We start from the raw sequence: 25,305 nt of genomic DNA on the forward strand, positions 1-25,305 counted from the left end.
GAGACAGATTTGAAGCATGTGAAAGATTTAAAGACAGTGTATAGGGTTGGGAATACAATCTTAATCAGTTTTATTGGATTTTGTTTGACATTTACTAAGTCAAAATCCCTTGTATTTTTTGTTTCAATTTTTTTTTAAAAAAAATACTATGAATTCTGGCTTCTCTTGGTTGACTTTGAACTCTATTCCACCTCCAACGTAAAACACGGGCGGCCCTTGCTTCTCATCTAGGAAACTTCTCATCTTTGAATACTACGTTCAATTCTCGGCACTTTGAGAATCTTTGCTTTGGATTCAATTTTGATTCAACACGTGAGTAAGATGCAAGTAATTAGTTGACTTGGTCTGTATGTGGACATGGCCGAACCCAACTTTGACTTGTCGTTGGTTAAATTTTGTATTTATTAAAAAAAACTTATTTTCTAAATTATTTTTTCATTGACCAAATAATAATAAAAAATAAAATTATTAAAACACTCAAAAATATGTATAAGCTAAGTTACATCTAATGTGAAAATTTTGAACACCTAACTATGATTTTATCATCCGACCACCAAATAGTCCTAAATTAATGTAAAATTATGACTACTCACGCATCCATACCTATATAAAATGAAGATTAAGTAATCCTTAGACACGATGCAACGGTAAAACATATTTAATGGATTCATATAGTACCATAGTTCAAAATCCAATTAGACAAGGACATGTTGGACGAATTACCAATTTATTATGAGTATTTTCGGGTTTACTTGGAACAAATTACGGAAAAAATCAGTCACCTCCAATTTAATCTACAATATATGGATTAATCATTATCTTTTTTTTTTTTTTTAAAGAATTCAGCTTACAACTCAACTAATCTTAGAGACGAATTTCATATTAATCTCCAGAATAAATCATAGAAATACTACAATAAATCGTTAGTAAGGAACCTCTTTGATCTTTATCATCCCTATAAGACCGTCCAACATCAAATCTTTATTTCACTCATAAAGATAAACTCGTAGGCTTTTGTCATCATAGATATTTCGACCCATCCAACTTAAGTTTTTCTACTAAATTCACATCGGTCGGATTAATAACTATTGATCCTAGAGGGAAAAAATATTTTTTAAAAAATAAATGAGCCTTAACTCTCATTTAGTCCAATTTTATAGTTGAGAAAAAAAATTCTTTGTCCCCTTAAACTAGATTAGGAGTTTACATATCACCCTAACTTGTTCAACAAATGCAAACTAATACACAAATTTGTATTTACAAAAAGAATGAATTGATTCACTTTGCGATTTCAATCAATAATTTTAATATAAATTCAAATCACTAATTTTCATCAAGAACCAAATTAATCGCCACGTTGTCACCAACTTTTCCAGGCGTAGACCGACAGCGAGAAGCCCTCCGCAAACCGCAGCTCCTCCTCCTCCGGGCTCGCCCACTCCATCACCGTCAGAGTGCTCGCCGTTGAAGCCGACGACGAAGAGGAGCCTGTCTTCCTCAGCTTCCTCCTCCCTCTACGCCTCTCCCAACCGTCGCCGTCGCCGCTGCTTTTGCTCCATTCGGTGTTCCAGTTCTTCCCATTATACCCCTCGGTCGCCAACATTGGGTTTCCGATTTGCTCTTCCTCATCCTCTTCCTCGAAGCGGAACAGAAACACGGCATGCCCCATCTCCGCTGCGCCGCCAGCGGCGGCCTCTTTGTCTTTGGCCTGAAAGAACCAGTTGTGGAGGTCCCAAGAGACCTGAATCTTGCTGCCGCCATGTTCGACCTTCTCGCTGCCCCGGAACTTCCAACGGAGGCGGCGCACCAACAGGATCCGCTCCCCGTCGATGTCCACCGACATCGCGGCCTCTCGTCCCTTCTCCTTTGCGTCCAGATCGATCGAGATCTCATGGTCCTGGCCACCGAACCTGGCTCTAGTGCGGTAGGAACTCCGCCCGCCGTGGTCCACCAACACCACCTGCTCCCTCCTCGAGATCGGTGGCGGAGTCAGGGGGTTTTGCGCCGGATGGGCTTTGAACTTCCTGTGGGCCGCGTCGGCGAGATCCCCAGCGACTAGGAACATCGCGCCGTCGAGGAATGCGGCGACAAAGTACCCGGAGACCGGCTCCGGGCCTCCCCCCGGCGGGAAGCTCGCGCGCTTGAAGTCCCAAGCGAAGTCGATGCGGCGATGGTCCGTGAGGTGGAACCCCCGCTTCCCTCGCCGCTTCCACAGCAACCACGGCCGGATGTGAAACGAAACCACCATCTCCTCCTCCTCTTCCTCGTCGGCGTAGAAGCGGAGCTCGGAGCGGAGGGAGACGCCGAGGGAGGTTCGGGTCCAGGTGAGACAGGCGACCCCGAAACGAGTCTCGTACACGGACGTCGTCAACGTCGGCGTCGCTGCCGCCGTCGGCGGCGGCTCCGAAGCTGCCCGACCCCGGAAACACCTCAGGATGTGATCCGGCATGCTCTGCGACTCCAAATCGAACAGTTTGCACCCCAAAATCAGAGTCGAAGCAGACCAGAAGCCTGATTATGATCGATCGATCGATCGAATACGAGCGAGAATATTTGGAAGAGAGGAAGCGCGAGCAGGGGTCGCAATATAAAGCTAGTAACCCTTGGCGGAGAACTCTCACTGGTCGGTGACCATAACACCTTCCTTTACCTCATTATTTCCAATTTCTAATACTTTGATTACCACTTGAATAATAATATCATTTAATTTGAAAATTAATTGAATTTATTAAATTTATTTAAAATGATAGTGACTTGTTTACTTTATGTCTAATGGTGTTTTCATTGGAATAAATGGGTGAGAAAAAATATCTAAAGTAGGAATATAGAAAAGGAGGAACGAAGGGAAGAAAGATGGTCAAACTTGGTGGAGAGGAGTTTGACATTTTGAAGGATGAATCAATGACCAAGTCTTCTATTGCTTTCTTACTAATGACCAATTTTAATGTTTGACCAAATGATTAACGTGAACTTAATTCCTTTTTTTAGGCTTTATGTTTTTTTCCTTAACTAAAAATGATGTCTACAGCAATCTTTCATTGTGATAGGCAATAATAAAAAATAATTTTAGTAGTATTTTTTAATTTATTGTTGGAGTATTATGAAAGTATAATGATTGTGTTTATTGTTAGTCATTGAATGAATTTTAAGTAGTTTGGATGGAGCGAAAGCAATGAATAATTTATTTCGGACTCTCTTGGATCCTTTTGATATGGGCCGAATTGGGCCGTGGGAAAGGCCCTTTCTATCAGTGTATATCAGGACTATTTTTTTTTTCAGGCTTGCTTGCTCCGAGTTAAGCCTCCAAGGTTTCTTCGTGGCAGCAGGAACTCTAAATTAAATCGGCAGCGGGAAAAAAAAAGGGGTAAGAATCTCCTTTTTCACCTCCTCCATTTCTCCGATTGCTCGATCCGCAAGCTCAAAATCGACTTCTCAGATCTGCGACTAGGCAACCAAAAAATATCAATCGGGTGATCGTAAAATGTGACTTGGCGATTGAAAAATACCGACCGGATAATAGAGAGAATGCCGAGCGGGTGGAAAGATACGGACGAGTGATTCCTACTGGTCGCCTAAGAGAATGCCAAATGAGTGCTTGAAAGAATGTCGAATGGGCGCGAAACTTGTGTGCTCAATGTCGCTGCACCGAGTGGTCGTGAAGCCCATGAGATTGAAGGCGAATGTGAGTGAGGGCAAAGCCGGGAGCCAAGTGGGCGCAAAGCCTGTGAGTCGGGTGGGCATGAAGCCCATGAGCCTAGCGAAGAGTGGGGTGAGTGCTAACTGAGTGACAAGTGTCAGGTAGATCGGCGAGTGAGACGCAAGTAGTGAGTGCCGGGCAGAGCAGCGAATGAGACGTGAATGGTGAGTGCCGGGTAGAGGAGCAAATGAGACGCGTGTGGTGAATGTAAGATAGAACGACTGTTAAGATAGGTACCTGTCCTGGGATTTACCCCGTTCGGGAAATCAATGGGTCGTATGAGCAATTCACGCTTATAACTAGCTTTTAGGCAGGAGTCTAGGAATCCAACCAAGGGAGTACCAAATGGGCGATCGAATGGTACCGAGCAACTGTAAAGAGGATGGGTCAGCAAAAGCCTAGTGAGCGACCAAGAAAATGTCGGCGGGGCAACAGAGACAATGTCGGGCGGGTGTAAAGACGACGGACGAGCGGCTACGAGTGTGCGACCGAGAAAATGTCGGCCGACCACCGGTAGAATGCTGAGCGTGCGGCCAAATGGAACAAAGCAAACGCCCGAGTGTTGTTGAGCGGATGTCAAGCAGACGGGCGAGTAGTGCCGAGATGGCAACTGAGAGAAACGTTGAGTGTTAGGCCGAAAGGAATAAGTTAGTGGCCAAGCAAGTGGTCGAGTGAACAGTCGGGCGATACTGATCGGGTGGCTATGAAGATGCCTACCGAGCGACCGAAAAAATGTCGAGCAAGCGTCTGGAGAATGTCAATCAAGCGTCCGAGAGAATGCTATGCGAGCAGCCGAGAGAATGTTGATCAAGCTTCCAAGAGAATATTGGGTGAGCGGCCAAGTGGTACCAGCGAGCGGCCGAGCGAACGGTCGGACGATATTGATCGGACAGCTACGAAGATACCGATCAAGTGACTGAAAGAATGTCGAGCGGAACCAAGAGGTCGATGGCGAATGGGAGCGAAACCCATGATCTGAGCGGGAGCGGAACTCGTGAACGGAGCGGGCGTGGAGCCCGTGAGATCCAAGGCGAATGCGAGAGGAGGCAAATCCAGGGAGCTGAGTGGGCGCGAAGCTTGTGAACCTAGTGGCGAGTGGGATGAGTGCTAACTGAGCGACAAGTCATGTAGAGCGGCGAGTGAAACAAGTGTGAGTGCCGGGCAGAGGAGCTAACCCAACTGACTAGTCGTTGTGCCTAACCGAAAGGTTATTGGTCTCGAGAGCTCGACCGAGAGGTCGTTGGTCGCAAGAGCCATGATCACTTATAACTTGCATTGGACGAGAGTTTGAAACCTGACCGAGAGGTTGTTGGTCCCGAGAGCCCGACCGAGTGGTCGTTGGTTATGAGAGTCCTGCTCGCTTATAACTTGCACTGGGGTGAGAGTCTTGAACTTGACCGAGAGGTCATTAGTCGCGAGAGCCCTGCTCGCTTATAACTCGCACTGGGGCGAGAGTCTGGAAAGTCGACCGGGAGGTCGTTGGCGATACTCCAGTCCGAGATTGGTGGCGATACTCCGATTTGATACCGGTGGCGATACTTTGGTTTGATACCGGTGGGGATACTCCGGTCCGAGACCATTGGCGATATTTCGGTCCGAGACCAGTGGCGATATTCCGGTCCGAGACTGGTGATGATACTCCGGTCCGAGACCAGTGGCGATACTCTAGTTCGAGATCGATGGCGATACTCTTGTCCGAGACCAGTTGCAATACTTCGGTCCGAGATCGGTGGTGATACTCCGTTCCGAGACTAGCGACGATTATCTGATCCAAGACCGGTGGCGATACTCCGGTTTGAGACCGGTGGCGATACTCCGATCTAAGAACTGTGGCGATACTCCGATCTGAGATTGGTGGCAATACTCTGGTCCGAGACTAGTGGCGATATTTTCAACGTCGTCCATCTTCATGTTCCAGAACAGGTAGTGGAGAAGTTTCCTACAGACGATGCCAAATTGATCATGTCTGGAAGCTGAGTTAGATGGACTACCGGGATGATGTGGCTAGAATGTTGACTGAATCGCTATGACCCGGAGGGGGGGTATGCTGAGCTACCTTCTATGTTGACCAAGTCGTCAGAAGGTCCCTCTGGTCAACGCTATCTGTCAACAACGACCGAGTTGCCCCGGTCCCTAATACTCCGATGCTTGAGGCAGATCCAGCAAATATGTAAGGAACAAACTAATAGTAGAATAATGAAATGAATGTAGAATGAGTACGGTAATATACCCTGGTTTAAGGGGGTGCCCTCTGGTAGATTGGTGAGTTGGTCGGGACGTTGCTCGAGTTGTCGTGATCACTCGGAAGAGTAGATGACTCTGAGAAGGATGAAGAGCTGGATCTAGCGGCACTTAGTCGAGCGCGACTTGAATCCGGAAGATGACATGTAGGTCGGGACCTAGCAGCAACACGTAGATCAGGATATGACAACGACATGTAGGCCGAGATATGATAACGACACACAGATCAGGATATGAAAACGGCATGCAGGTCGGGATGTGATAGGTCTTATAGAAGCACAATAGCAACGAGGGCTCGAATGCTCGATCAATGATGATGGGGGCGGTTGCGGCTCGGAGGTCGTTTGCGACGATGGGAACTGGCTATGACTCGAGGTAGATTCTACGTTGGCGTGGTTAGTTGGTGACCTGGCAGTGACAATAAGGTATTCCCACTTATTATTTCAGGTATTTTGAATGATCCTTTGTTGGCATTTGTTTGTATCCTGTCTCAATGCATATAATTATTTAGCTTCAGGATATTTCATATCCTAGATTATTGTCATAATAGTATTTCTCTGTTTGCATCAGTTGGTGCACCATGAAGACTAGTTGCCTTTGGAATTCTTAAACATGTATTTGAACCTTTGATCAACGAATGTAGCTAGTAGTTTGAGTGTTGGAACTTTGGGTTGAGTCGATTTGTGTCATTGCGTCTTCATTTATATAATTGGAGCAAAGATAATATCTCTGGTATGGATTGGAAAGTGACATCCTTTAAGGTCAAATGGTTGTTCCACCGTCACATAAGCAACCATTTTCCAAAACTTTCTAATATGATGGGCCGACTTTTTGATACCTGTGACACCCCCTTGTCACACTCTCAAGAAATTTATAAATCTTTATAAATAAAAGATAACTTGTTTAGGTCCAACTAGTAGCTCATCCACTTCAATTTATCATCAGGTAAAAATAAAAAGTAAGTTTTTTATTTTCAGTATCATCATCGAGAAGACACTCTACATCAAAATAATATTTATCTTTTTATTATATATTATTGTAATGAGAATTGGTCTACCACCTTTTTTTATATATATATATATCTATATATATATATAAACGGGAATGTCAAATAAATAAAAATTCATAATGGCCATTTTAGTAATTTACTGTCCTTGTTTCAGATAAAAATCGCGGCTTCGTCTCCTCACTACTCCGCTTTCCTCATTGGATCTCCCTCTTTTCTTCGTCGGGCTTTTTGGGTCTCGGATCGAAGGCGCGCGCTAAGGTCAGATCCTCCCTCTAACTCTGTTGCTTGATTTTTTTTTTTTTTTCCTGCCGTTTTAACACCCGAAACCGACGACGGATTGCAGATCTGTTTTTTTTTTTTTCAAAAGACAAAAAAATCCTAAATTTTCTTGTCTCGCTCGGTTAACCTTCCCATTTTCTTCAGATCTGCGAGAGAAGTCGATCGGAGATGGGTTTCACTTCCGGATCCAGCGCCGGGATGAGATCTTCCTTCGGATCTGGCTTCTGGTTCCTTGTTTTCTTCTGCGCTGCCTTCCTCAGATCTGGTGAAGGGTTTTATCTCCCCGGAAGCTACCCTCACCAGTATATTGTCGGCAGCGATTTATCGGTGAAGGTCAACTCGCTTACCTCCATCGAGACCGAGATCCCCTTCAGGTACTACAGTCTGCCCTTCTGCCGCCCCCGAGAGGGCATCAAGGATAGCGCCGAGAACCTAGGGGAGCTCCTCATGGGTGACCGCATCGAGAACTCTCCTTACCTGTTCAAGATGTTCACCAACGAGACAAACGTCTTCGTTTGCCAGATGAATTCCCTCTCGACTGACGATTTCAACCTCCTCAAGAAGCGGATCGACGAGATGTACCAGGTCAACGTCATCCTCGAGAATCTACCGGCGATTCGGTACACGAAGAAAGATGATTTTGTCCTCCGTTGGACGGGTTACCCTATTGGAGTCAAAGCCAGTAATAATGCCTACTATGTGTTCAATCACCTAAAGTTCAATGTGTTGGTTCACAAGTATGAGGAGACCAATGTGGCGAAGGTGGTGGGAAGCACTGGTGATGCAGCCGATGTGATTCAAACCTCAGAAAAGTCGAGATCTGGAAAAGCTGGTTGGATGGTGGTCGGATTCGAGGTTGTGCCATGCAGTGTCCTGCACAATCCCGAGAAAACCAAGAATTTGAAGATGTACGACAAATATCCAGCAAAAATCCAGTGTGATCCTACTACAGTTGCCATGAAAGTAAATGAGAACCAACCAATAGCTTTCACCTATGAGGTTACCTTCATCGAGAGTGATATCAAGTGGCCTTCTCGTTGGGATGCATACTTGAAGATGGAGGGAGCTAAGGTTCACTGGTTCTCAATCCTTAATTCACTAATGGTGATTGCTTTCTTGGCTGGCATAGTTCTTGTCATCTTATTGAGAACTGTAAGAAGGGACCTTAACCGGTATGAAGAGTTGGATAAGGAGTCACAAGCGCAGATGAACGAGGAACTCTCTGGGTGGAAACTTGTTGTCGGAGATGTCTTCAGGGCCCCAAGTCATCCAATGTTGCTTTGTGTTATGGTGGGTGATGGAGTGCAGATTCTTGGCATGGCAGTGGTAACCATCTTTTTTGCGGCACTTGGATTCATGTCCCCTGCATCTCGGGGGACCCTTGTCACGGGGATGTTGTTCTTCTACTTGATTCTTGGAATCGCAGCTGGGTATGTTGCTGTTAGGATGTGGAAGACAATCAAAGGAGGCGATCATTCTGGTTGGGTTGCTGTTTCCTGGCGCGTTGCTTGTTTCTTCCCTGGCATTGCATTCCTGATCCTCACAACATTGAATTTCCTGTTGTGGGGTAGCCATAGCACTGGAGCAATCCCAATTTCCTTATTCATCGTGTTGCTGTTGTTGTGGTTCTGCATCTCACTTCCACTTACTCTTGCTGGTGGATTCCTTGGTGCCAAGGCATCACATATTGAGTTCCCTGTTCGGACTAATCAAATCCCTCGCGAAATCCCTCAGCAGAAGTACCCATCATGGTTACTAGTTATTGGAGCTGGGACGCTACCTTTTGGTACTCTCTTCATTGAGCTCTTCTTCATAATGTCTAGTCTTTGGATGGGCCGAGTCTACTATGTTTTCGGCTTTCTCTTAATCGTGATGATTCTCCTCGTTGTTGTTTGCGCGGAGGTTTCTCTTGTCCTTACCTACATGCATCTATGTGTGGAAGATTGGCAATGGTGGTGGAAATCATTCTTTTCATCAGGATCCGTAGCTATCTACATCTTTTTATACTCGATCAACTATTTAATCTTTGATCTCAAGAGTCTAAGTGGACCCGTGTCTGCCACACTCTACCTCGGCTACTCACTGTTCATGGTCACTGCTATCATGCTTGCTACTGGTACTGTTGGATTCATTTCATCCGTTTGTTTTGTTCACTACCTCTTCTCCTCTGTCAAACTTGATTGATCTACTCCAAAAAGCTAGACCTGTCAAACTGAAGACGCGAAGATATTGGCACTACTTGATCAAACAATGATAGAGAAAATTGGTAGCTTGAGAAATCTACAAGGAACACGATGGTTCTTGTATGCTTGTTATCTTTAATTCTGTTAGTAGCTATGCCTTTTTTTTTGTAACCTGTTCTATACTTTTTTAGTTAACGAATGAACTTGATGAATCATTTGTTAAATTATGTCTTTTGTTTCATAAGCATAAATGAAAATCTATCATCTTTTCCTGTTTAGGCACATGTAACTTGTAGTGCAACTCTTTGTTTTGTGAATCGTGGTAATGATAACTGACTGATATTCATGATTACTCCTATGTTTTCCACTATTGTGTCCGTCTTTAGTTATCTGGTGGGTTGGTGATCTCTGTATGTTCCTTAGCTTCGTTAATTTTACCTACTCATTTTTTAAAAGTATGTTGATTTTTTAACCATTACCACTCTGCAGACGAAAGAATTAATTACTCCAATATGAATATTGGTTATTATTTCTTCAAGAATCATTAATAATATGGAGTCAATTAAGATCAGATTTTTTTAGATGGTAGACAATTTTCTTTTCCCTGGACGACAAGAAAAATGGTTGCTCATATTCACCAGAAAATGAACTTAAAATAAAGTCGGGTTTTTTTTTTTTTTTTCACGAATGACATTTGTGATTTGTGATTTGTGAATGATAATGCACACACGGTTGAGACTCGAAGTCCGTTGAGGACAATTATCGTGTGTCTTAGGGTCACGGATTCGAATTTCGAAAATAGTCTCGTAAGATAATACTATGAACAATAGTCTTTTCCGCAACTCTTAAAGGCTGGAATCTTATACACCACAATTGGAATATTGAAGGCATAGTCAATCTATTAGATCATCAAACCCAAGTTCACTTGTTTGTTCATTCTACTTTTACCTAATCCATTTGGCATACTAAAGGTATATTTCCTATAAAAAAATTAGAAACAAAAATAATAGATATTCTTTTAAATGAGATTTGCAATTAAAAGCATTTACCATCATGAATATCTTCAAAGGAACTCCTTCAATCTCACATCCGTCATGTCAAAAGTAAAAACCTTTCTATTTCTTTCCATTATCAAAAAAAAAAAAAAAAAAAATCTTTCAAAAACTTGTTCATACGGTCTTAGATTTTGTCATTATATATATATATATATTTATCTCTCTTCATATTTTACTTTATATAAAATTAAATTTTTATAAAATTTAAATCTTTAAATTGCTAACCCCCGAAACAACATTAATAATTAAACAAATACATAAATATTACCATACATCAAATAAAAAGACATAAATTATAATAATATAAAAAAATAAACTTAAACACATCTACTCCATGTCATGTCTATGTTTAATTTTTCCAACCACTTTCTCATGTATTCGAAGTTGTCCTGGTGTCATCTCACTAGTATTTTTCATAAGAATTTCATAATCCTTATGAAACATCTCAACTTTTGGCAAAGTCATTTTTTGCATTTGATATTCTTTAATATCTTGCCATTCTTTGTCGATGATTTGTTCCATTGTGTCACACTCTCTGACTTTGGATCTGCCTTCCTTTTCACTGTCTTTTGCCCTATCAGATGAATGTGGGTTTTAGAGTTATCCTCATCAACACTCGTATCTGGATTTGGATTTGATGCTAAGTGTCTCCCCCTCGATTCGGATGTCCTTGCTTTCTTGTTAGAGGAATGAGCAACTAATTGTGGCGCATATTTCTCATACTATTTGAGAACCCTCCACGCATGTATATACTCGAAATCCTTGTTTTTATTGCTGGCTTTCCACATATTTAGTGCATTCTCCAACACATTCTCGTCACTCCATCCGCTTTGATGATGAATATACAAATTATTATAGGTGGCAGAAAATTCATTTGCCAACGGCGCAAACTTATAGTAATGTGATTTTAGCACCTGATAGCTTCTCTCCATAGTTCCAATGGGCCGACACTTGTTATAGTAATCAACTATACATTTCCAAAAAGCTTGATCCTTCTAGTCATTACCAATGTCTGCGTCGGTGCTGATAGTTGCCTATGACTTCGCAAGAACCATGTCTTCATCAAGAGAACCAAATTTTCATTTTGAATAATCTTTCTCCAGTTCAACTTCACGCTCTTCTTGTGATGAGTGTGGTGACCATTGAGATGTTGGAACAGACGATGACGTTAGAGGTTCTTTGTCACTGATAGATGGGTCGATAGTAGTCTTTCTTGCTTCATTCGAAAACATGGCTGATGGTTGAGGGGGTGAAAATACGAAAGGGAGAGAAGGCATCCCAAATTGCTTGCTCATGGCTGACCAATCTTGGCATGAATACATACCAAATGGAGCTGGAGCAGCTGATGCGGATATGCCTTTGGATTCAAAGGGGATTTGGAGAGAAGAAAGGGGCATTTAGGTATTTCCTTATGTTAAGGGTTTGAGGGCATTTAAGGGGGACTGTTCACAGGGAGGAGGAGGACGAGTTTTTGGTTCATCGTCGCCGCCAAGCACAGAAGGCGCTTGGTGTTCTTCGGGGCGCGACCACCGCGAAACAGGAGGGGGGAGGGGGGCTTCGTGTGTGCAAAGGCGGCCGACTCCTCTACTGCCCCTCACATCGCCACCGACTCCTCTACTGCCCCTCACAGCGCCGCCGACTCCTTTACTGCACCTCACAGCGCCGGTGACTCCTTTACTACTCCTCACACTGCCAGCAAAAGCCACCTGCTCCTCCGGTCGCCGGCCACTACCGCTGAGTCCAGCGATCACCGTTGAGTCCAGCAGTCACCATCGCCGGGCCCAGCAGCCGCCACCGCTGCCTATAGCGGCTGTCGCCACCCCTTATAGCACCCTCGCCGCCTACAGTGACCGCTGCCACCACTACCATCGCAGCCGCCGCTAACAGCAGTCACCGCCGCCTATAGCGGCTGTCGTCGCCCCCGCCAACTCCAATGTCCGATGCCCCCTCCAGCCGCCGCCCGAGGAGTTACACTTCGTACTATTTATTTGATTCGGCCTGATAGCCGGGAGGGTGTTCAGCCTTCGTGCCGCTATTGTATTCCGGCCTTTGTGCCCCTATTCCGGCTTGCGAGCCGATGTTGTGATTAGACCGCTCGTCGTCTTATAGATCCATGTCGCGTCCGGTTTGGAGTCGCAGGAGCTAGTTACTCATCTGGTGGACGTCTATCTACTCCTCACGGCCGCGACGACTCGATCAACACCGCAACCAGCTCATCCATCCATCCGAGGGCGCCCCCTCGAGGTCAGGGTACGTCGCCGTATTCATTTGGTATTTATTTTATTGTCCTGTTATTATGTGGATGCTTATATATTCATGGGACTCTCCTCGAGCATCGGGGTACCAGAGACCGGGGCGACCCGACCGCTGGCTACAGGTACTGTTGACCAGAGGACTCCGGACGACTTGGTCAACACAGGAGATAACTCATCAATCGGGTCATGGGGATGCGGTCAACCTTCCAGATATGTCATATCGGCAGGTTCGTCTTCTCAGCTTCCCGACAGGATTAAATTGGCGCCAACTATGGACTTGGTAGTCTGCTTGGCTAACAACTGTCGTTGCCGGACACATTTATTTCGCTGGCTATGCTCCCGTGAGATTTTCGGGCTCCGCTCCCTCTCGGCGCCTCGTAGCTCGTTCGATATACGCTCGGGTGCTCACTTGGAGCCTGCCCGATCCCCTGTTTGGCATCCGCTCGGCATCTTTGCCATTGTTGGGATTTTCGAGCCGCAAAAATCGCTTTTGCATTGCGGAAACCCCGAAATCCCATGCCACCGGATCCGTGCAAATATTAAAATTTTACATGTACAAGTTTTCTAATCCTAGATCTACTTTAGATCTACATGTTTAGGAGTTTATACTTTTGATGCGAAGCCCTTTGTTTATCCCGCTCGTCCAAGGTTCGCTGGATCTCAAGGGTGTCAAGTGAACACCCCTCTATGTGTATCCACACGAACAAAAGGTGGAGAAGAAACCTTAGAGTGTGCTAGCACCCTTGAAGGTTTCGGCCAAGGTGGAGGAGAGGGAGAGAAGAAGAAAACAAGGAGGAAGAAGATGAAGCCTTGAATGAGTTCTCACAATTGTAACTCATAGAGTAATATGGCCGACCACTTTAGAGGTTTTTAAACCTCCATGGGATACCAAGAGTCACAACTCTTGATCTCCCTCATGAGGTGGCACACACATAAGCCAATCTTGATGATGTGGAACATCATCATTAGCCCACCTTATGCCAACTCACAAATGAGGTGGCAAATGATCAAGTCAAGGTCAAGTCAAACTTGACATTTCATCTTCCCTTCTCAAGTCAAGTCAAACTTGACCTCTTCTCTCCCATGGTTGATCAAATCTAACCATTTGCTTCAAGCCAATTTAATTTAATGAATCTATATTCATTGAATTAAATTGATTCAATGAATCCAAATCCAAATTAGACTCATTGAACACATGAATCAAATTGAGTCCAACTCAATTAATCTAGTTTGGATTTCTCTTAATCCAATTTGGTTCATCACATGAATCTAATCCTCTTGGTTCATCATATGAACCCATTCTCCATCTAAAATGCCCTTTGTGTGTGACCCTATAGGTTATTGTAACGTTGGCAATGCTCCTAAATCCATTTAGAAGCATAAGTAATGAGCGGTATCTAGCAACACATCATTACTACCCAAGTTACAAGAATGTTGAGATCCAACATCACCTTGTGACTACTAATTGTGACTCTTCACAATATATGACAAGTGTCCTTCTATCCTTGACATCTAGATTGATCAATTTGAGGCATAGACGGTGTCATCCTCTGATCAATCTAAATCTTGAACTCCAAGTAGACTCACTCTAATCAAATGAGCTCAATATCTCATACTGACTCACTTGGGCATGACCATGCACTTAGTGGTCTCACTCTATCAAGAATAACGATGTCACTCCCGTTATATATGAGGGATAGATCCCATCTACATCACTCACATCCCTCCGCATAATTTGTTACATACCTAGTAATCGCCTTTATAGTCCACCCATTTACGGGTGACATTTGACGAAGCCAAAGTATGCAACTTCTTATGTAGGGAACCGTGGTGACTTCAGGTGCAAGGACTGATAGTCATAATAATAGCCACATGAGAAAGTATATGACACTCATATAACGATCCATGATACTTTCTCATGGCGGATCATTCAGTATACATTCTCCAATGCATACCCATGTGTCAACTTGATATCCCTATATCCATGACTTGTGAGATCAAGTCATCGAGTTGACCTATATGCTAGTCTAGTCGCATTAACATTGTCCCTGAATGTTAATACTTGACTAGGAATGATTAAGAGTAGTGTTCTCTATATCATCTCACTATCGATTCAACCAATCGATTGATATAGATGAGAACCTTTTACTCAAGGACGCTATTATACTTAGTTATTTGGCACCAATACAAGTAAGTATAATAACCAAAACAAATGCCTTTATATATACATAGAAATATAATACAATGAGTCCATACAATAATCATCATATGATTGGCTCTAGGGCTCTAACTAACAATCTCCCACTAGCACTAGTGCCAATCAGTGTAGGCTTTAAGACCTAATGATCTAGTGTGACCATCATGCTTTCTCTGTACCAAAGCCTTGGTCAAGGGATCTGCAATGTTAGCCTCTGTGGGTACTCTGCAAATCTTCACATCTTCTCTATCGATGATCTCTCGAATGAAATGGAAGCGCCGTAGTATGTGTTTGATCCGCTGGTGTGAGCTAGGTTTCTTAGCCTGTGCAATTGCTCTATTGTTGTCACAATAGAGCTCTATCGGATCGGCTATGCTAGGAACCACCCCAAGCTCAGTAATGAACTTGCGGATCCAAACTGCCTCCTTTGTTGCTTCTGATGCAGCAATATACTTGGCCTCTGTTGTAGAATCAGCAACTGTGTCCTGCTTCGAACTCTTCCAGCTCATAGCACCACCATTTATACAAAACACGAACCCAGACTACGATCGATAATCATCCTGGTCAGTTTGGAAGCTAGCATCACTGTAACCCTTTACAGCTAGCTCGTCATCGCCTCCATATATCAAGAAATATTCTTTAGTCCTTCTCAAATACGTAAGAATATTCTTAACCGCTATCTAGTGACTTTCACCTGGATCTGACTGGTATCTGCTCGTCATGCTCAAAGCATACGAGACATCAGGACGAGTACATAGCATGTCGTACATGATAGATCTTATGGCTAAGGCATAAGAGATCGTATCCATACGGTCTCTCTCCTCTTTAGAAGAGGGACTTTGAGTCTTTGAAAGACTCACACCATGTGACATCAGCAGAAATTCTTTCTTGAAATTCTGTATGGAAAATCGTAGTAATACCTTGTCAATGTATGTACTCTGACTTAGGCCAAGCAATCTCTTAGATCTATCTCTATAGATCTGTATGCCTAGAATACGGGCTGTTTCACCTAAGTCCTTCATTGAGAAACAATTCCCTAGCCAAGTCTTTACAGACTGCAGCAAAGGGATGTCGTTCCCAATGAGTAGTATGTCATCCACATACAATACAAGGAAGACAACTGTGCTCCCTACAACCTTCTTGTAGACACAAGGTTCATCTTCATTCTTGATGAAACAAAACTGTTTGATCGCATCATCAAATCGAAGATTCCAGCTCCGAGAAGCTTGCTTTAGTCCATAAATGGACTTATGCAGCTTGCATACTCTGCCAGTATGCTATGGATCTACAAACCCTCAGGTTGTGTCATGTACACATCCTCGAGCAGGTTTCCATTCAGAAACATGGTTTTGACATCCATATGCCAGATCTCATAATCATGGTATGCTGCAATAGCAAGTATGATCCGAATGGACTTAAACATCGCTACTGGAGAAAAAGTTTCATCATAGTCAATACCATGAATTTTCTTGAAACCTTTAGCTACCAGACGACCATTATATATAAGTCCATCCATGTCAGTCTTTCTCTTAAAGACCCACTTACATCCAATGGGTTTAACCCCTTCAGGTGGATCAACCAAAGTCCATACTTGGTTGGTGTACATGGATTCCATTTCAGATCTCATGACCTCTAGCCATTTCTCAGAATCTGGTCTCATCACAGCTTCCTGATAAGAGGTAGGCTCATTCTCAATGAGCATAGCGTCATCATGGTCAGACAAGAAAAATGAGTATCTCTCAGGCTGACGACGTACCCTATCAGACCTGCGAAGGGGAATGTCTACTTGAACTGGTTGTTGTTCCTCAACTCCTTGTGGAACAATCTCATCATCCACAACACTTTGTGGTTCCAGTTCAACTTCCATCAAGGCTTCAGTGCTATGGTCCATATCTTGAACTTCTTCAAGATTGAACGTACTCCCACTAGTTTTTCTAGAAACAAAGTCTCTTTCTAGAAAAACTCCAATTTTAGCCACAACTACTTTGTGTTGACTGGGAATGTAGAAGTAATATCTCTTCGTTTCCTTGGGATATCCTATAAAATAGCACTTATCGGATTTTGGTCCCAATTTGTCTGAGACTTAACGTTGAACGTAAGTCTCACAACTCCAAATCCTCATAAAAGACACTTGGGCATCTCTCCCAGTCCATATCCTATATGGTGTCTTTATCACAACCTTGGATGAAACACGGTTGAGTATGAAGGATGCTGTGTCCAGAGCATAGCCCCAAAGAGATATAGGAAGATCTGTGTGACTCATCATAGACCGTACCATATCTAATAGGGTACGATTCCTCCTTTCGGATACACCATTCCACTGTGATGTTCCAGGAGGAGTGAGCTGGGATAGAATCTCACACTCAGCTAGATAGTCACGAAACTCATGACTAAGGTATTCTCCACCTCGATCTGATCGAAGTATCTTAATACTCTTGCCAAGCTGGTTTTGTATTTCATTCTTGAATTCTTTGAACTTTTCAAAGGATTCTGACTTATGTGTCATCAAATACGCATAACCATATCTACTGAAGTCATCAGTAAATGTAATGAAGTACCTATAACTACCTCTGGCAGCGACATTGAAAGGTCCACATACATCACTATGTATAAGTTCTAACAAGTCAGTTGCTCTCTCGCTGTGTCCACTAAAGGGAGTCTTGGTCATCTTGCCCAGTAGGCATGACTCACATGTCTCATATGATTCAAAATCAAATGAGTCTAGCAAGCCATCTTTATGGAGCTGGGATAAGCGTTTGTCATTTATATGACCTAAGCGACAGTGCCAGAGATAGGTTTGGTTCATTTCATTTGATTTGAACCTTTTGGTATTTATGTTATAGACGGAGTTCTCTAAGTCTAGAATATAGAGTCTGTTAATCAGAGGCGCACTACAATAGAATATATCATTTAAATAAACTGAACAACATTTGTTCTTTATTATGAATGAAAAACCTTTCTTGTCCAAACAAGAAACTAAAATTATGTTCTTAGTAAGAACATACACATAACAACATTCATCTAGTTCTAGTATAAGCCCAGGTGGCAGAGATAGATAGTAAGTCCCTATAGCAACAACAACAACCCGTGCTCCATTGCCTACTCGTAGGTCCACCTCACCCTTCGTCAATGCCCTGCTATTTCTCAATGTCTGGACATTAGTACAAATGTGAGAAGCACATCCGCTATCTAATACCCATGATGAAGAAATAGAGAGATTAACTTCTATAACATATATACCTGAAGTAGAAGTCTCACTTCTCTTCTTCTTAAGATCTTCCAGGTAGACTTTGCAGTTCCTCTTCCAGTGCCCGGTCTGACCGCAGTGGAAGCAGGTAGCATCCTTGGCGACCCCTCCTTTGGGTTTCAGTGCCTTGCCTTTGCCCTTGGCTTGGGACTTTCCCTTACCTTTAGGCTTGCCCTTACCTTTGCCCTTTTGCACCATCAAAATGGAGTTGGGTTTAACCTTCTTAAAGTTGATCTCAACAGTTCTCAACATACTCAGAAGCTCAGGCAGTGGCTTGTCAATTTCATTCATGTTGTAGTTCATGACGAATTGACTGTAGCTCTCTGGTAGGGATTGCAAGACCAAATCAGTGACCAGCTCTTGGCCAAGGGGGAATCCCAACCTCTGTAGGTTTTCTATGTACCCAATCATCTTGAGTACATATGGACCTACGGGAGTCCCGTCTTGCATCTTGCACTGAAACAGTGCCTTAGAGATCTCGAATCTCTCGTGCCTAGCTTGTCCTTGATATAGTTGACGAAGATGTTCATGTTGGTTGCTACTCGGAAAACCTAGAGGTTCCACTGTACAAAAATTTTGTACAAAGGTCTGAACCTTTACCTAGCTACCATGTGTTCTTTTAAATTAAATTTTGGATCGCCTGCGGAACTTAACACGTTTGATCCAAAACTTAATCTATTCGTTCTTTTAGGTTTTGACTTGGGTCTCCTGCGGAACTTAACACGTTCGACCCAAATCGCCTTAAGTTATTAATTCCATTAAATATTAATTTCCATAATTGGTTCCCAGTACTGACGTGGCGAGGCACATGACCTTCTTGGATATGAGAGCAACCACCACCGACTAGACAAAACCTTTTATAGAAAGCTAATATTTAATTTCATAAAATAACTTTAGGTTAACCGAAAAGAACAATCAAATCACAAGGATAAATAAAACAAAAGAACATAACATCGAAAAACATATTCGAAATACTAGAACGTAAGCCTCTTGTATTTGGTATTATTTCCATAAATAACTAGTATGATGCGGAAAAGGAAAAACTACTAGTTATACCTTCTAGAAAGACCTCTTGATCTTCTATCGTATTCCTCTTCTAACCTCGGACGTTGTGTGGGCAACGATCTTCCGAGATGAGAAACCACCAACCACCTTCTTCTCCTCCTAGCTAGGTTCGGCCACAAAGAAAGAAGCTTCACCAAGGAAGAAAATCAAAACACTAACCAAGCTCCAAGAGATGCTCGCTTCCTCTCCTTCTTCTTCTTCTTCTCCAAGTAGTATCCGGCCACCACAAGAGCTCCAAGGAAAGAGAGGGGTTCGGCCACCACAAGAGGAAGAGAGGGAAAGGATGACCGGCCACACCAAGGAACAAAAGAGGGAGAGAAATAATAGAGGTTGTGTCTCATGAAGGTACCCTCACCCCTTCTTTTATATTCCTTGGCCTAGGCAAATTAGGAAATTTAATTACAATAAAATTTCCTTGACATGATTTAATTGAGAAAAATAAAATAAAATTTCCCCAATTAAATTCAAGTGGCCGGCCACATCATGAAGAACAAATTGGACAAGTTTCAATCAACAATTAAAACTTCCTAATTTGTTTCCGGAAATTTTAAAATTAAAATTTCTCTTCAAAAATCTCTTCATGGTTGATAAAAAGAAATTTTCATAATTTTAATTTTACAACATGTGAATAATTTTTAAAGAGAAAATAAAATATCTCACCAATCTACAAATAAGGAAAGAGATCTAATCTCTTTCTTTAATCTATTGTAGATCTTTTACAAGAGAGATATTTTAATTTTAATTCTCTTTAATAAATTATATCTTCCACATAATAAAAATTAAAATTAAATTTCTTTTTTAATTTAATTTGGCCGGCCCCCACTAGCTTGGGTTCAAGCTAGGGCCGGCCACCCAATCTTATACCTAGGCCGGCCCTAGCTTGGTTCCCAAGCTAGCTTGGCCGACCCCCTATTGGTGGGTATAGAAGGTGGGTATAGGTGGGTATAGTACTCTATAAATAAGAGGCTACGATAGGGACCGAGAGGAGGAATTGGTTTTGGTCTCCCGATAAAATTAAGCATCCCGTGTTCGCCCCGAACACACAACTTAATTTTATCAATAATAATTCATTCCACTAGAGAACTATTATTGAACTACCACACCAATCCCAAATTATATTTTTGGGCTCCTTCTTATTATGAGTGTGTTAGTCTCCCTGTGTTTAAGATATCGAATGTCCACTAATTAAGTGAGTTACTGACAACTCATTTAATTAATATCTTAGTCCAAGAGTAGTACCACTCAACCTTATCGTCGTGTCGTACTACCTGCAGGGTTTAACATGACAATCCTTATGAGCTCCTCTTGGGGACATTATCAACCTAGTATCTCTAGGACACAGTTTCTTTCTATAATCAACAACACACACTATAAGTGATATCATTTCCCAACTTATCGGGCTTATTGATTCATCGAACTAAATCTCACCCATTGATAAATTAAAGAAATAAATATCAAATATATGTGCTTGTTATTATATTAGGATTAAGAGCACACACTTCCATAATAACCGAGGTCTTTGTTTCTTTATAAAATTAGTATAAAAGAAACGACCTCAAATGGTCCTACTCAATACACTCTAAGTGTACTAGTGTAATTATACAGTCAAGATAAACTGATACCTAATTACACTACGACCTTCTAATGGTTTGTTCCTTTCCATTTTGGTCATAAGCTACTGTTTATAATTTATAAGGTACTGATAACATCATCTTCTGCATGTGACACCACATACTATGTTATCTACAGTATAAATTAATTGAACAACTACAACTAAATGTAGACAATTTGACCAAATGTGATTCTTTATTCATAATGAATGTTTACAAAGCTTAGGCTTTCAGTATACACTCCAACAATCTCCCACTTATACTAATGACTAAGCTGCCATATCTTCTACCATACATCTGATTCCCATTCCCTCCACATGCCGATCGAAAGCTTTCGCCGGAAGGGCCTTAGTGAAAGGATCTGCCAGGTTATCTGCTGATGCAATCTTGGCGATGACAACTTCTCCTCGCTTCACGATATCTCGTATCAGGTGGTACTTGCGCTCTATATGTTTACTTGCCTTATGAGCTCGTGGTTCCTTCGAGTTTGCAACTGCACCACTATTATCACAATAAATTGTGATGATTTTGGGAAAACCAGGAATCACATCTAAGTCCATTAGAAAGTTCCTGAGCCATACTGCTTCTTTAGCTGCCTCAGAGGCTGCTACATACTCTACTTCCATGGTTGAGTCCGAAACACATTTCTGCTTAACACTCCTCCATGAAATGGCTCCACCTCACATAGCCTGATGTAGACTTACTGTTGTCCCTATCTGATTGGAAATCTGAATCCGTGTAATCCACAGGGAGCAAATCGTCTGCTTGGTAAACTAGCATATAATCTCTAGTCCTTCTCAGGTACTTTAATATATGCTTTACCGCAGTCCAATGTCCTTGTCCAGGGTTACTCTGATATCTGCTGACCATGCCCACGGCAAAACAAATATCAGGTCTCGTACATAGCATTGCATACATAAGGCTTCCTACAGCCGAGGCATAAGGAACTGCTTTCATGTCTTCTATCTCCTTTGATGTCTTAGGAGACATCTCTTTAGATAGAGCTATTCCATGCCTAAAAGGTAAGAAACCTTTCTTGGAATCCTGCATACTAAAACGAGCAAGGATTGTATCTATATATGAAGCTTGGGACAGACACAACATTCTTTTCTTGCGATCCCTTATCACTTTGATCCCAAGAATGTGTGCACACTCTCCTAAGTCCTTCATATCAAATTGTTTGGACAACCATACCCTTACGTCTGATAATACCTTGACATTGTTGCCAATTAACAAAATATCATCTACGTATAGTACAAGAAATACCACCACATTTCCGTTACACTTCTTGTATACACAAGACTCATCCGGACACTGAATAAATCCATACGACTGGATTACTTCATTAAACCGGATGTTCCAAGACCTTGAAGCTTGCTTCAGCCCATAAATGGACCGATTGAGCTTGCACACTAGATGCTCTTTGCCTTTTTCAATGAACCTTTCTGGTTGCTTCATATGGATGTTCTCTTCAAGACCACCATTAAGGAAAGCTGTCTTGACATCCATTTGCCAAATCTCATAATCCATATGAGTAGCAATGGATAAGAGTATCCGGATAGACTTAAGCATGGCTACCGGTGAAAAGGTTTTCTCATAATCGATTCCCTCTTTCTGAGTGTACCCTTTCGCAACAAGCCTAGCTTTGAAGGTTTCTACCTTCCCGTCTGTCCCTCTTTTCCTTTTGTAGATCCACTTGCATCCAACGGCTTTTACACCATCAGGTGGTTCTACAAGCTCCCAGACCTTATTAGAGTACATAGACTCTATTTCAGAATTCATTGCTTTTTGCCAAGATGCTGCATCTATATCTTGGAGTGCTTCGTCATATGTTCGTGGATCAGGTTCATGTTTACCCGGGATCAAGTCTGAAGACTCTCCCAAAAATATGAATCTTTCAGGCTGCCTTACAACCCTCCCACTACGACGAGGTACTGTCTGTGGTTGTGTATCATGTGTGACACGTGTTGCAGTCTCTTGTGGTACTTCATCTTGTACTGTTGGTACTGAAGTAGACGTGTCCTCTCTAAGTTCTTCTAAAACAACTTTACTACTGGGCTTGTGATCCATTATATAAAAACTGGGCATTGGTGCTAACAATGACCTTCTGGTCTTTAGGACTATAAAATAAACCACCTTTCGTTCCTTTGGGATATCCTACAAACACACGAACTTCTATACGAGATTCTAACTTATCAGCATCTGGTTTCAGCACATGTGCTGGACTACCCCAAATCCGAATATGTCTTAGACTTGGTTTTCGCACATTCCACAATTCTATGGGAGTAGAAGAAACTGATTTAGAAGGTACTAAGTTCAGAACATACACTGCTGTTTCCAGAGCATATCCCCAAAACAAATTTGGTAATTCTGAATAACTCATCATCGATCTAACCATCTCCATAAGAGTTCTATTCCTTCGTTCTGCTACACCATTCTGTTGGGGTGTTCCAGGTGCAGACAATTGGGATTGAATCCCGGCCTCTGATAAGTAATTCCTAAACTCTCATAAGAGGTATTCGTCACCACGATCAGATCGTAGTGTCTTGATACTTTTACCTAATCGTTTCTCCACATCAGCCTTGTATTCTTTGAATTTATCAAAGCACTCGGACTTGCGGCGCATTAGGTAAATATATCCGTATCTTGAATAATCATCTCTAAAAGAGACAAAATATTCAAAACCACCTCTTGCTTGGACAGACATAGGACCACACAAATCAGAATGAACCAATTCTAACACTTCTTTGGCTCTATACCCCTTGGCCTTGAACGACCTTTTGATCATTTTTCCTTCCAAGCAAGATTCACAAGTTGAAAAATTTTCCAACTCTAATGAACTCAAAAGTCCATCGGCTATAAGCCTCTGAATCCTACTTAAGTTAATATGACCAAGCCTTAGATGCCAAAGATATGCTTGGTTCATCTCCGAAGGTTCTTTTCTCTTATTAGAGTTAGAAGATGAGTTATAAATTTCCATGTTTTGTTTTGTGGAAGAAATTGGATTTAAAGTATACAAATTGTCAACTAATGCACCAGAACAGATAATCACTTTATTTCTTTTAATAACTACATCGTTACTGAAAGAAACTGAATATCCATCTAAAAACAGTTTAGAAACTGAAATTAAATTCTTTCTAAAGCTACATAAAGACAATTTCTTAAAATCAAATTTCTATTTCTACTAAAAGATAAGTAGACGTCTCCCCTGCAACAATGCCACCTTAGTAGCATTGCCCATGTAGACGGTAATCTCTCCTTCGAGATAGTCGTCGGGTTTCTGGAACCCTGCAAGGAATTGCAGACATGATCGATGGCTCCGTATCTACACATCAGGTCTTGGTAGATAACACCGCTAAACATGTTTCAACAACTAGAGTATGAGATATACCTTTGTTTTGGTTCCTACGAGGACAGTCCGCCCAATGTCCTGCTGCTTGCGGATGAAGCACTTGCCCTTGGCTTCTTCACTCCGACTTTAAATCCCGTACTCTAAGATTTATTCACTTTCTTTTGAATCGACTTGTTTCTTCTTCTTCTTTCCTCTCGGTTTAGAAGTAGAACCATTTTCAACATAGTGAATTTGAGCATTGTGACGAAATAATCCTTCTACTGCTTGAGTCAGCAGTTCCGCTAATGAATAAATCCTTTTATTCATATTATAGTTCAAGCGGAAAACTTCTAGGTAGCGTTTGGAGGATCATATCGATCCGGGTTTCCCATCAATTTCTCCTCCAAGGATCTCATCTCGTTCAGATAAGCCATCATCTTTAGGATATGATCCCTCACAGGAGTACCCTCTTGCATGGTGGCTATCATTATCTTTCTCATGGCTTCTTGCCTAGAAGCCCTATCCTGATGACCAAAGAGTTCCTTGAGATTGTTCATAATATCAAAAGCTGTTGGTAAATCTTGATGCTGATGTTGCAATACATTTGACATTGAAGCCAAAATGTAACACCGCGCCATCTCATCTGCTTTTACCCATTTCCTATGATATTCAATCTCCTCTTGGGTAGATTCACCAGTAGGTGTTTCAGGGCAAGGCTCAGTCAGTACAAATTTATAGCTTTCAGCAGTAATAACAATGTCCAGGTTTCTTTTCCAATCTATGTAATTTGGTCCAGTAAGTCTATTTTGTTGAAGTATGATGGACAGTGGGTTGAAAGTCATCCTAAGAATCACAAATAACTTTTGGTCAGAACTCTAAATTTAAAATAATATTGATTCCTCAAACAATACTATTTTAAATTAACCAACATCTCAAATCACCGTGAATTTTGTATGCCATGTTAGTGTGGACGTATACAAATTCATCATTTGTAAAAGGAGGGTTTTAACCCATTAATTTTATTATCTTGTCAACCTAACTTTTTGACAAATAAAATTAATAGTTGGTATCATTTGGTCACACAAATAATAGCAGTGACTCCGATGGGGAGGATACTATTAGATGTGTCTAAGTGT

The 25,305-nt window shown here is 42.1% G+C and overlaps 2 protein-coding genes across 2 annotated transcripts; one reads left to right on the forward strand and one right to left on the reverse strand.

Moving 5' to 3' along the window:
- Positions 1 to 1,202: 1,202 nt before the first annotated feature.
- On the reverse strand, positions 1,203 to 2,569 carry LOC121994328. The gene has a single exon (XM_042548402.1). It carries the CDS (start codon positions 2,447 to 2,449, stop codon positions 1,361 to 1,363), a length of 1,089 nt encoding a protein of 362 aa, XP_042404336.1. The 5' UTR covers positions 2,450 to 2,569; the 3' UTR covers positions 1,203 to 1,360.
- Positions 2,570 to 7,066: 4,497 nt separating this feature from the next.
- Positions 7,067 to 9,687, forward strand: LOC121997576 (transmembrane 9 superfamily member 11-like). Its single transcript, XM_042552056.1, has 2 exons — positions 7,067 to 7,205; positions 7,371 to 9,687. Exon 2 carries the CDS (start codon positions 7,395 to 7,397, stop codon positions 9,408 to 9,410), a length of 2,016 nt encoding a protein of 671 aa, XP_042407990.1. The 5' UTR covers positions 7,067 to 7,205; positions 7,371 to 7,394; the 3' UTR covers positions 9,411 to 9,687.
- Positions 9,688 to 25,305: the final 15,618 nt, after the last annotated feature.

Source organism: Zingiber officinale, chromosome 6A, assembly GCF_018446385.1.
Source record: "Zingiber officinale cultivar Zhangliang chromosome 6A, Zo_v1.1, whole genome shotgun sequence".
NCBI classification, from domain to species: Eukaryota; Viridiplantae; Streptophyta; class Magnoliopsida; order Zingiberales; family Zingiberaceae; genus Zingiber; species Zingiber officinale.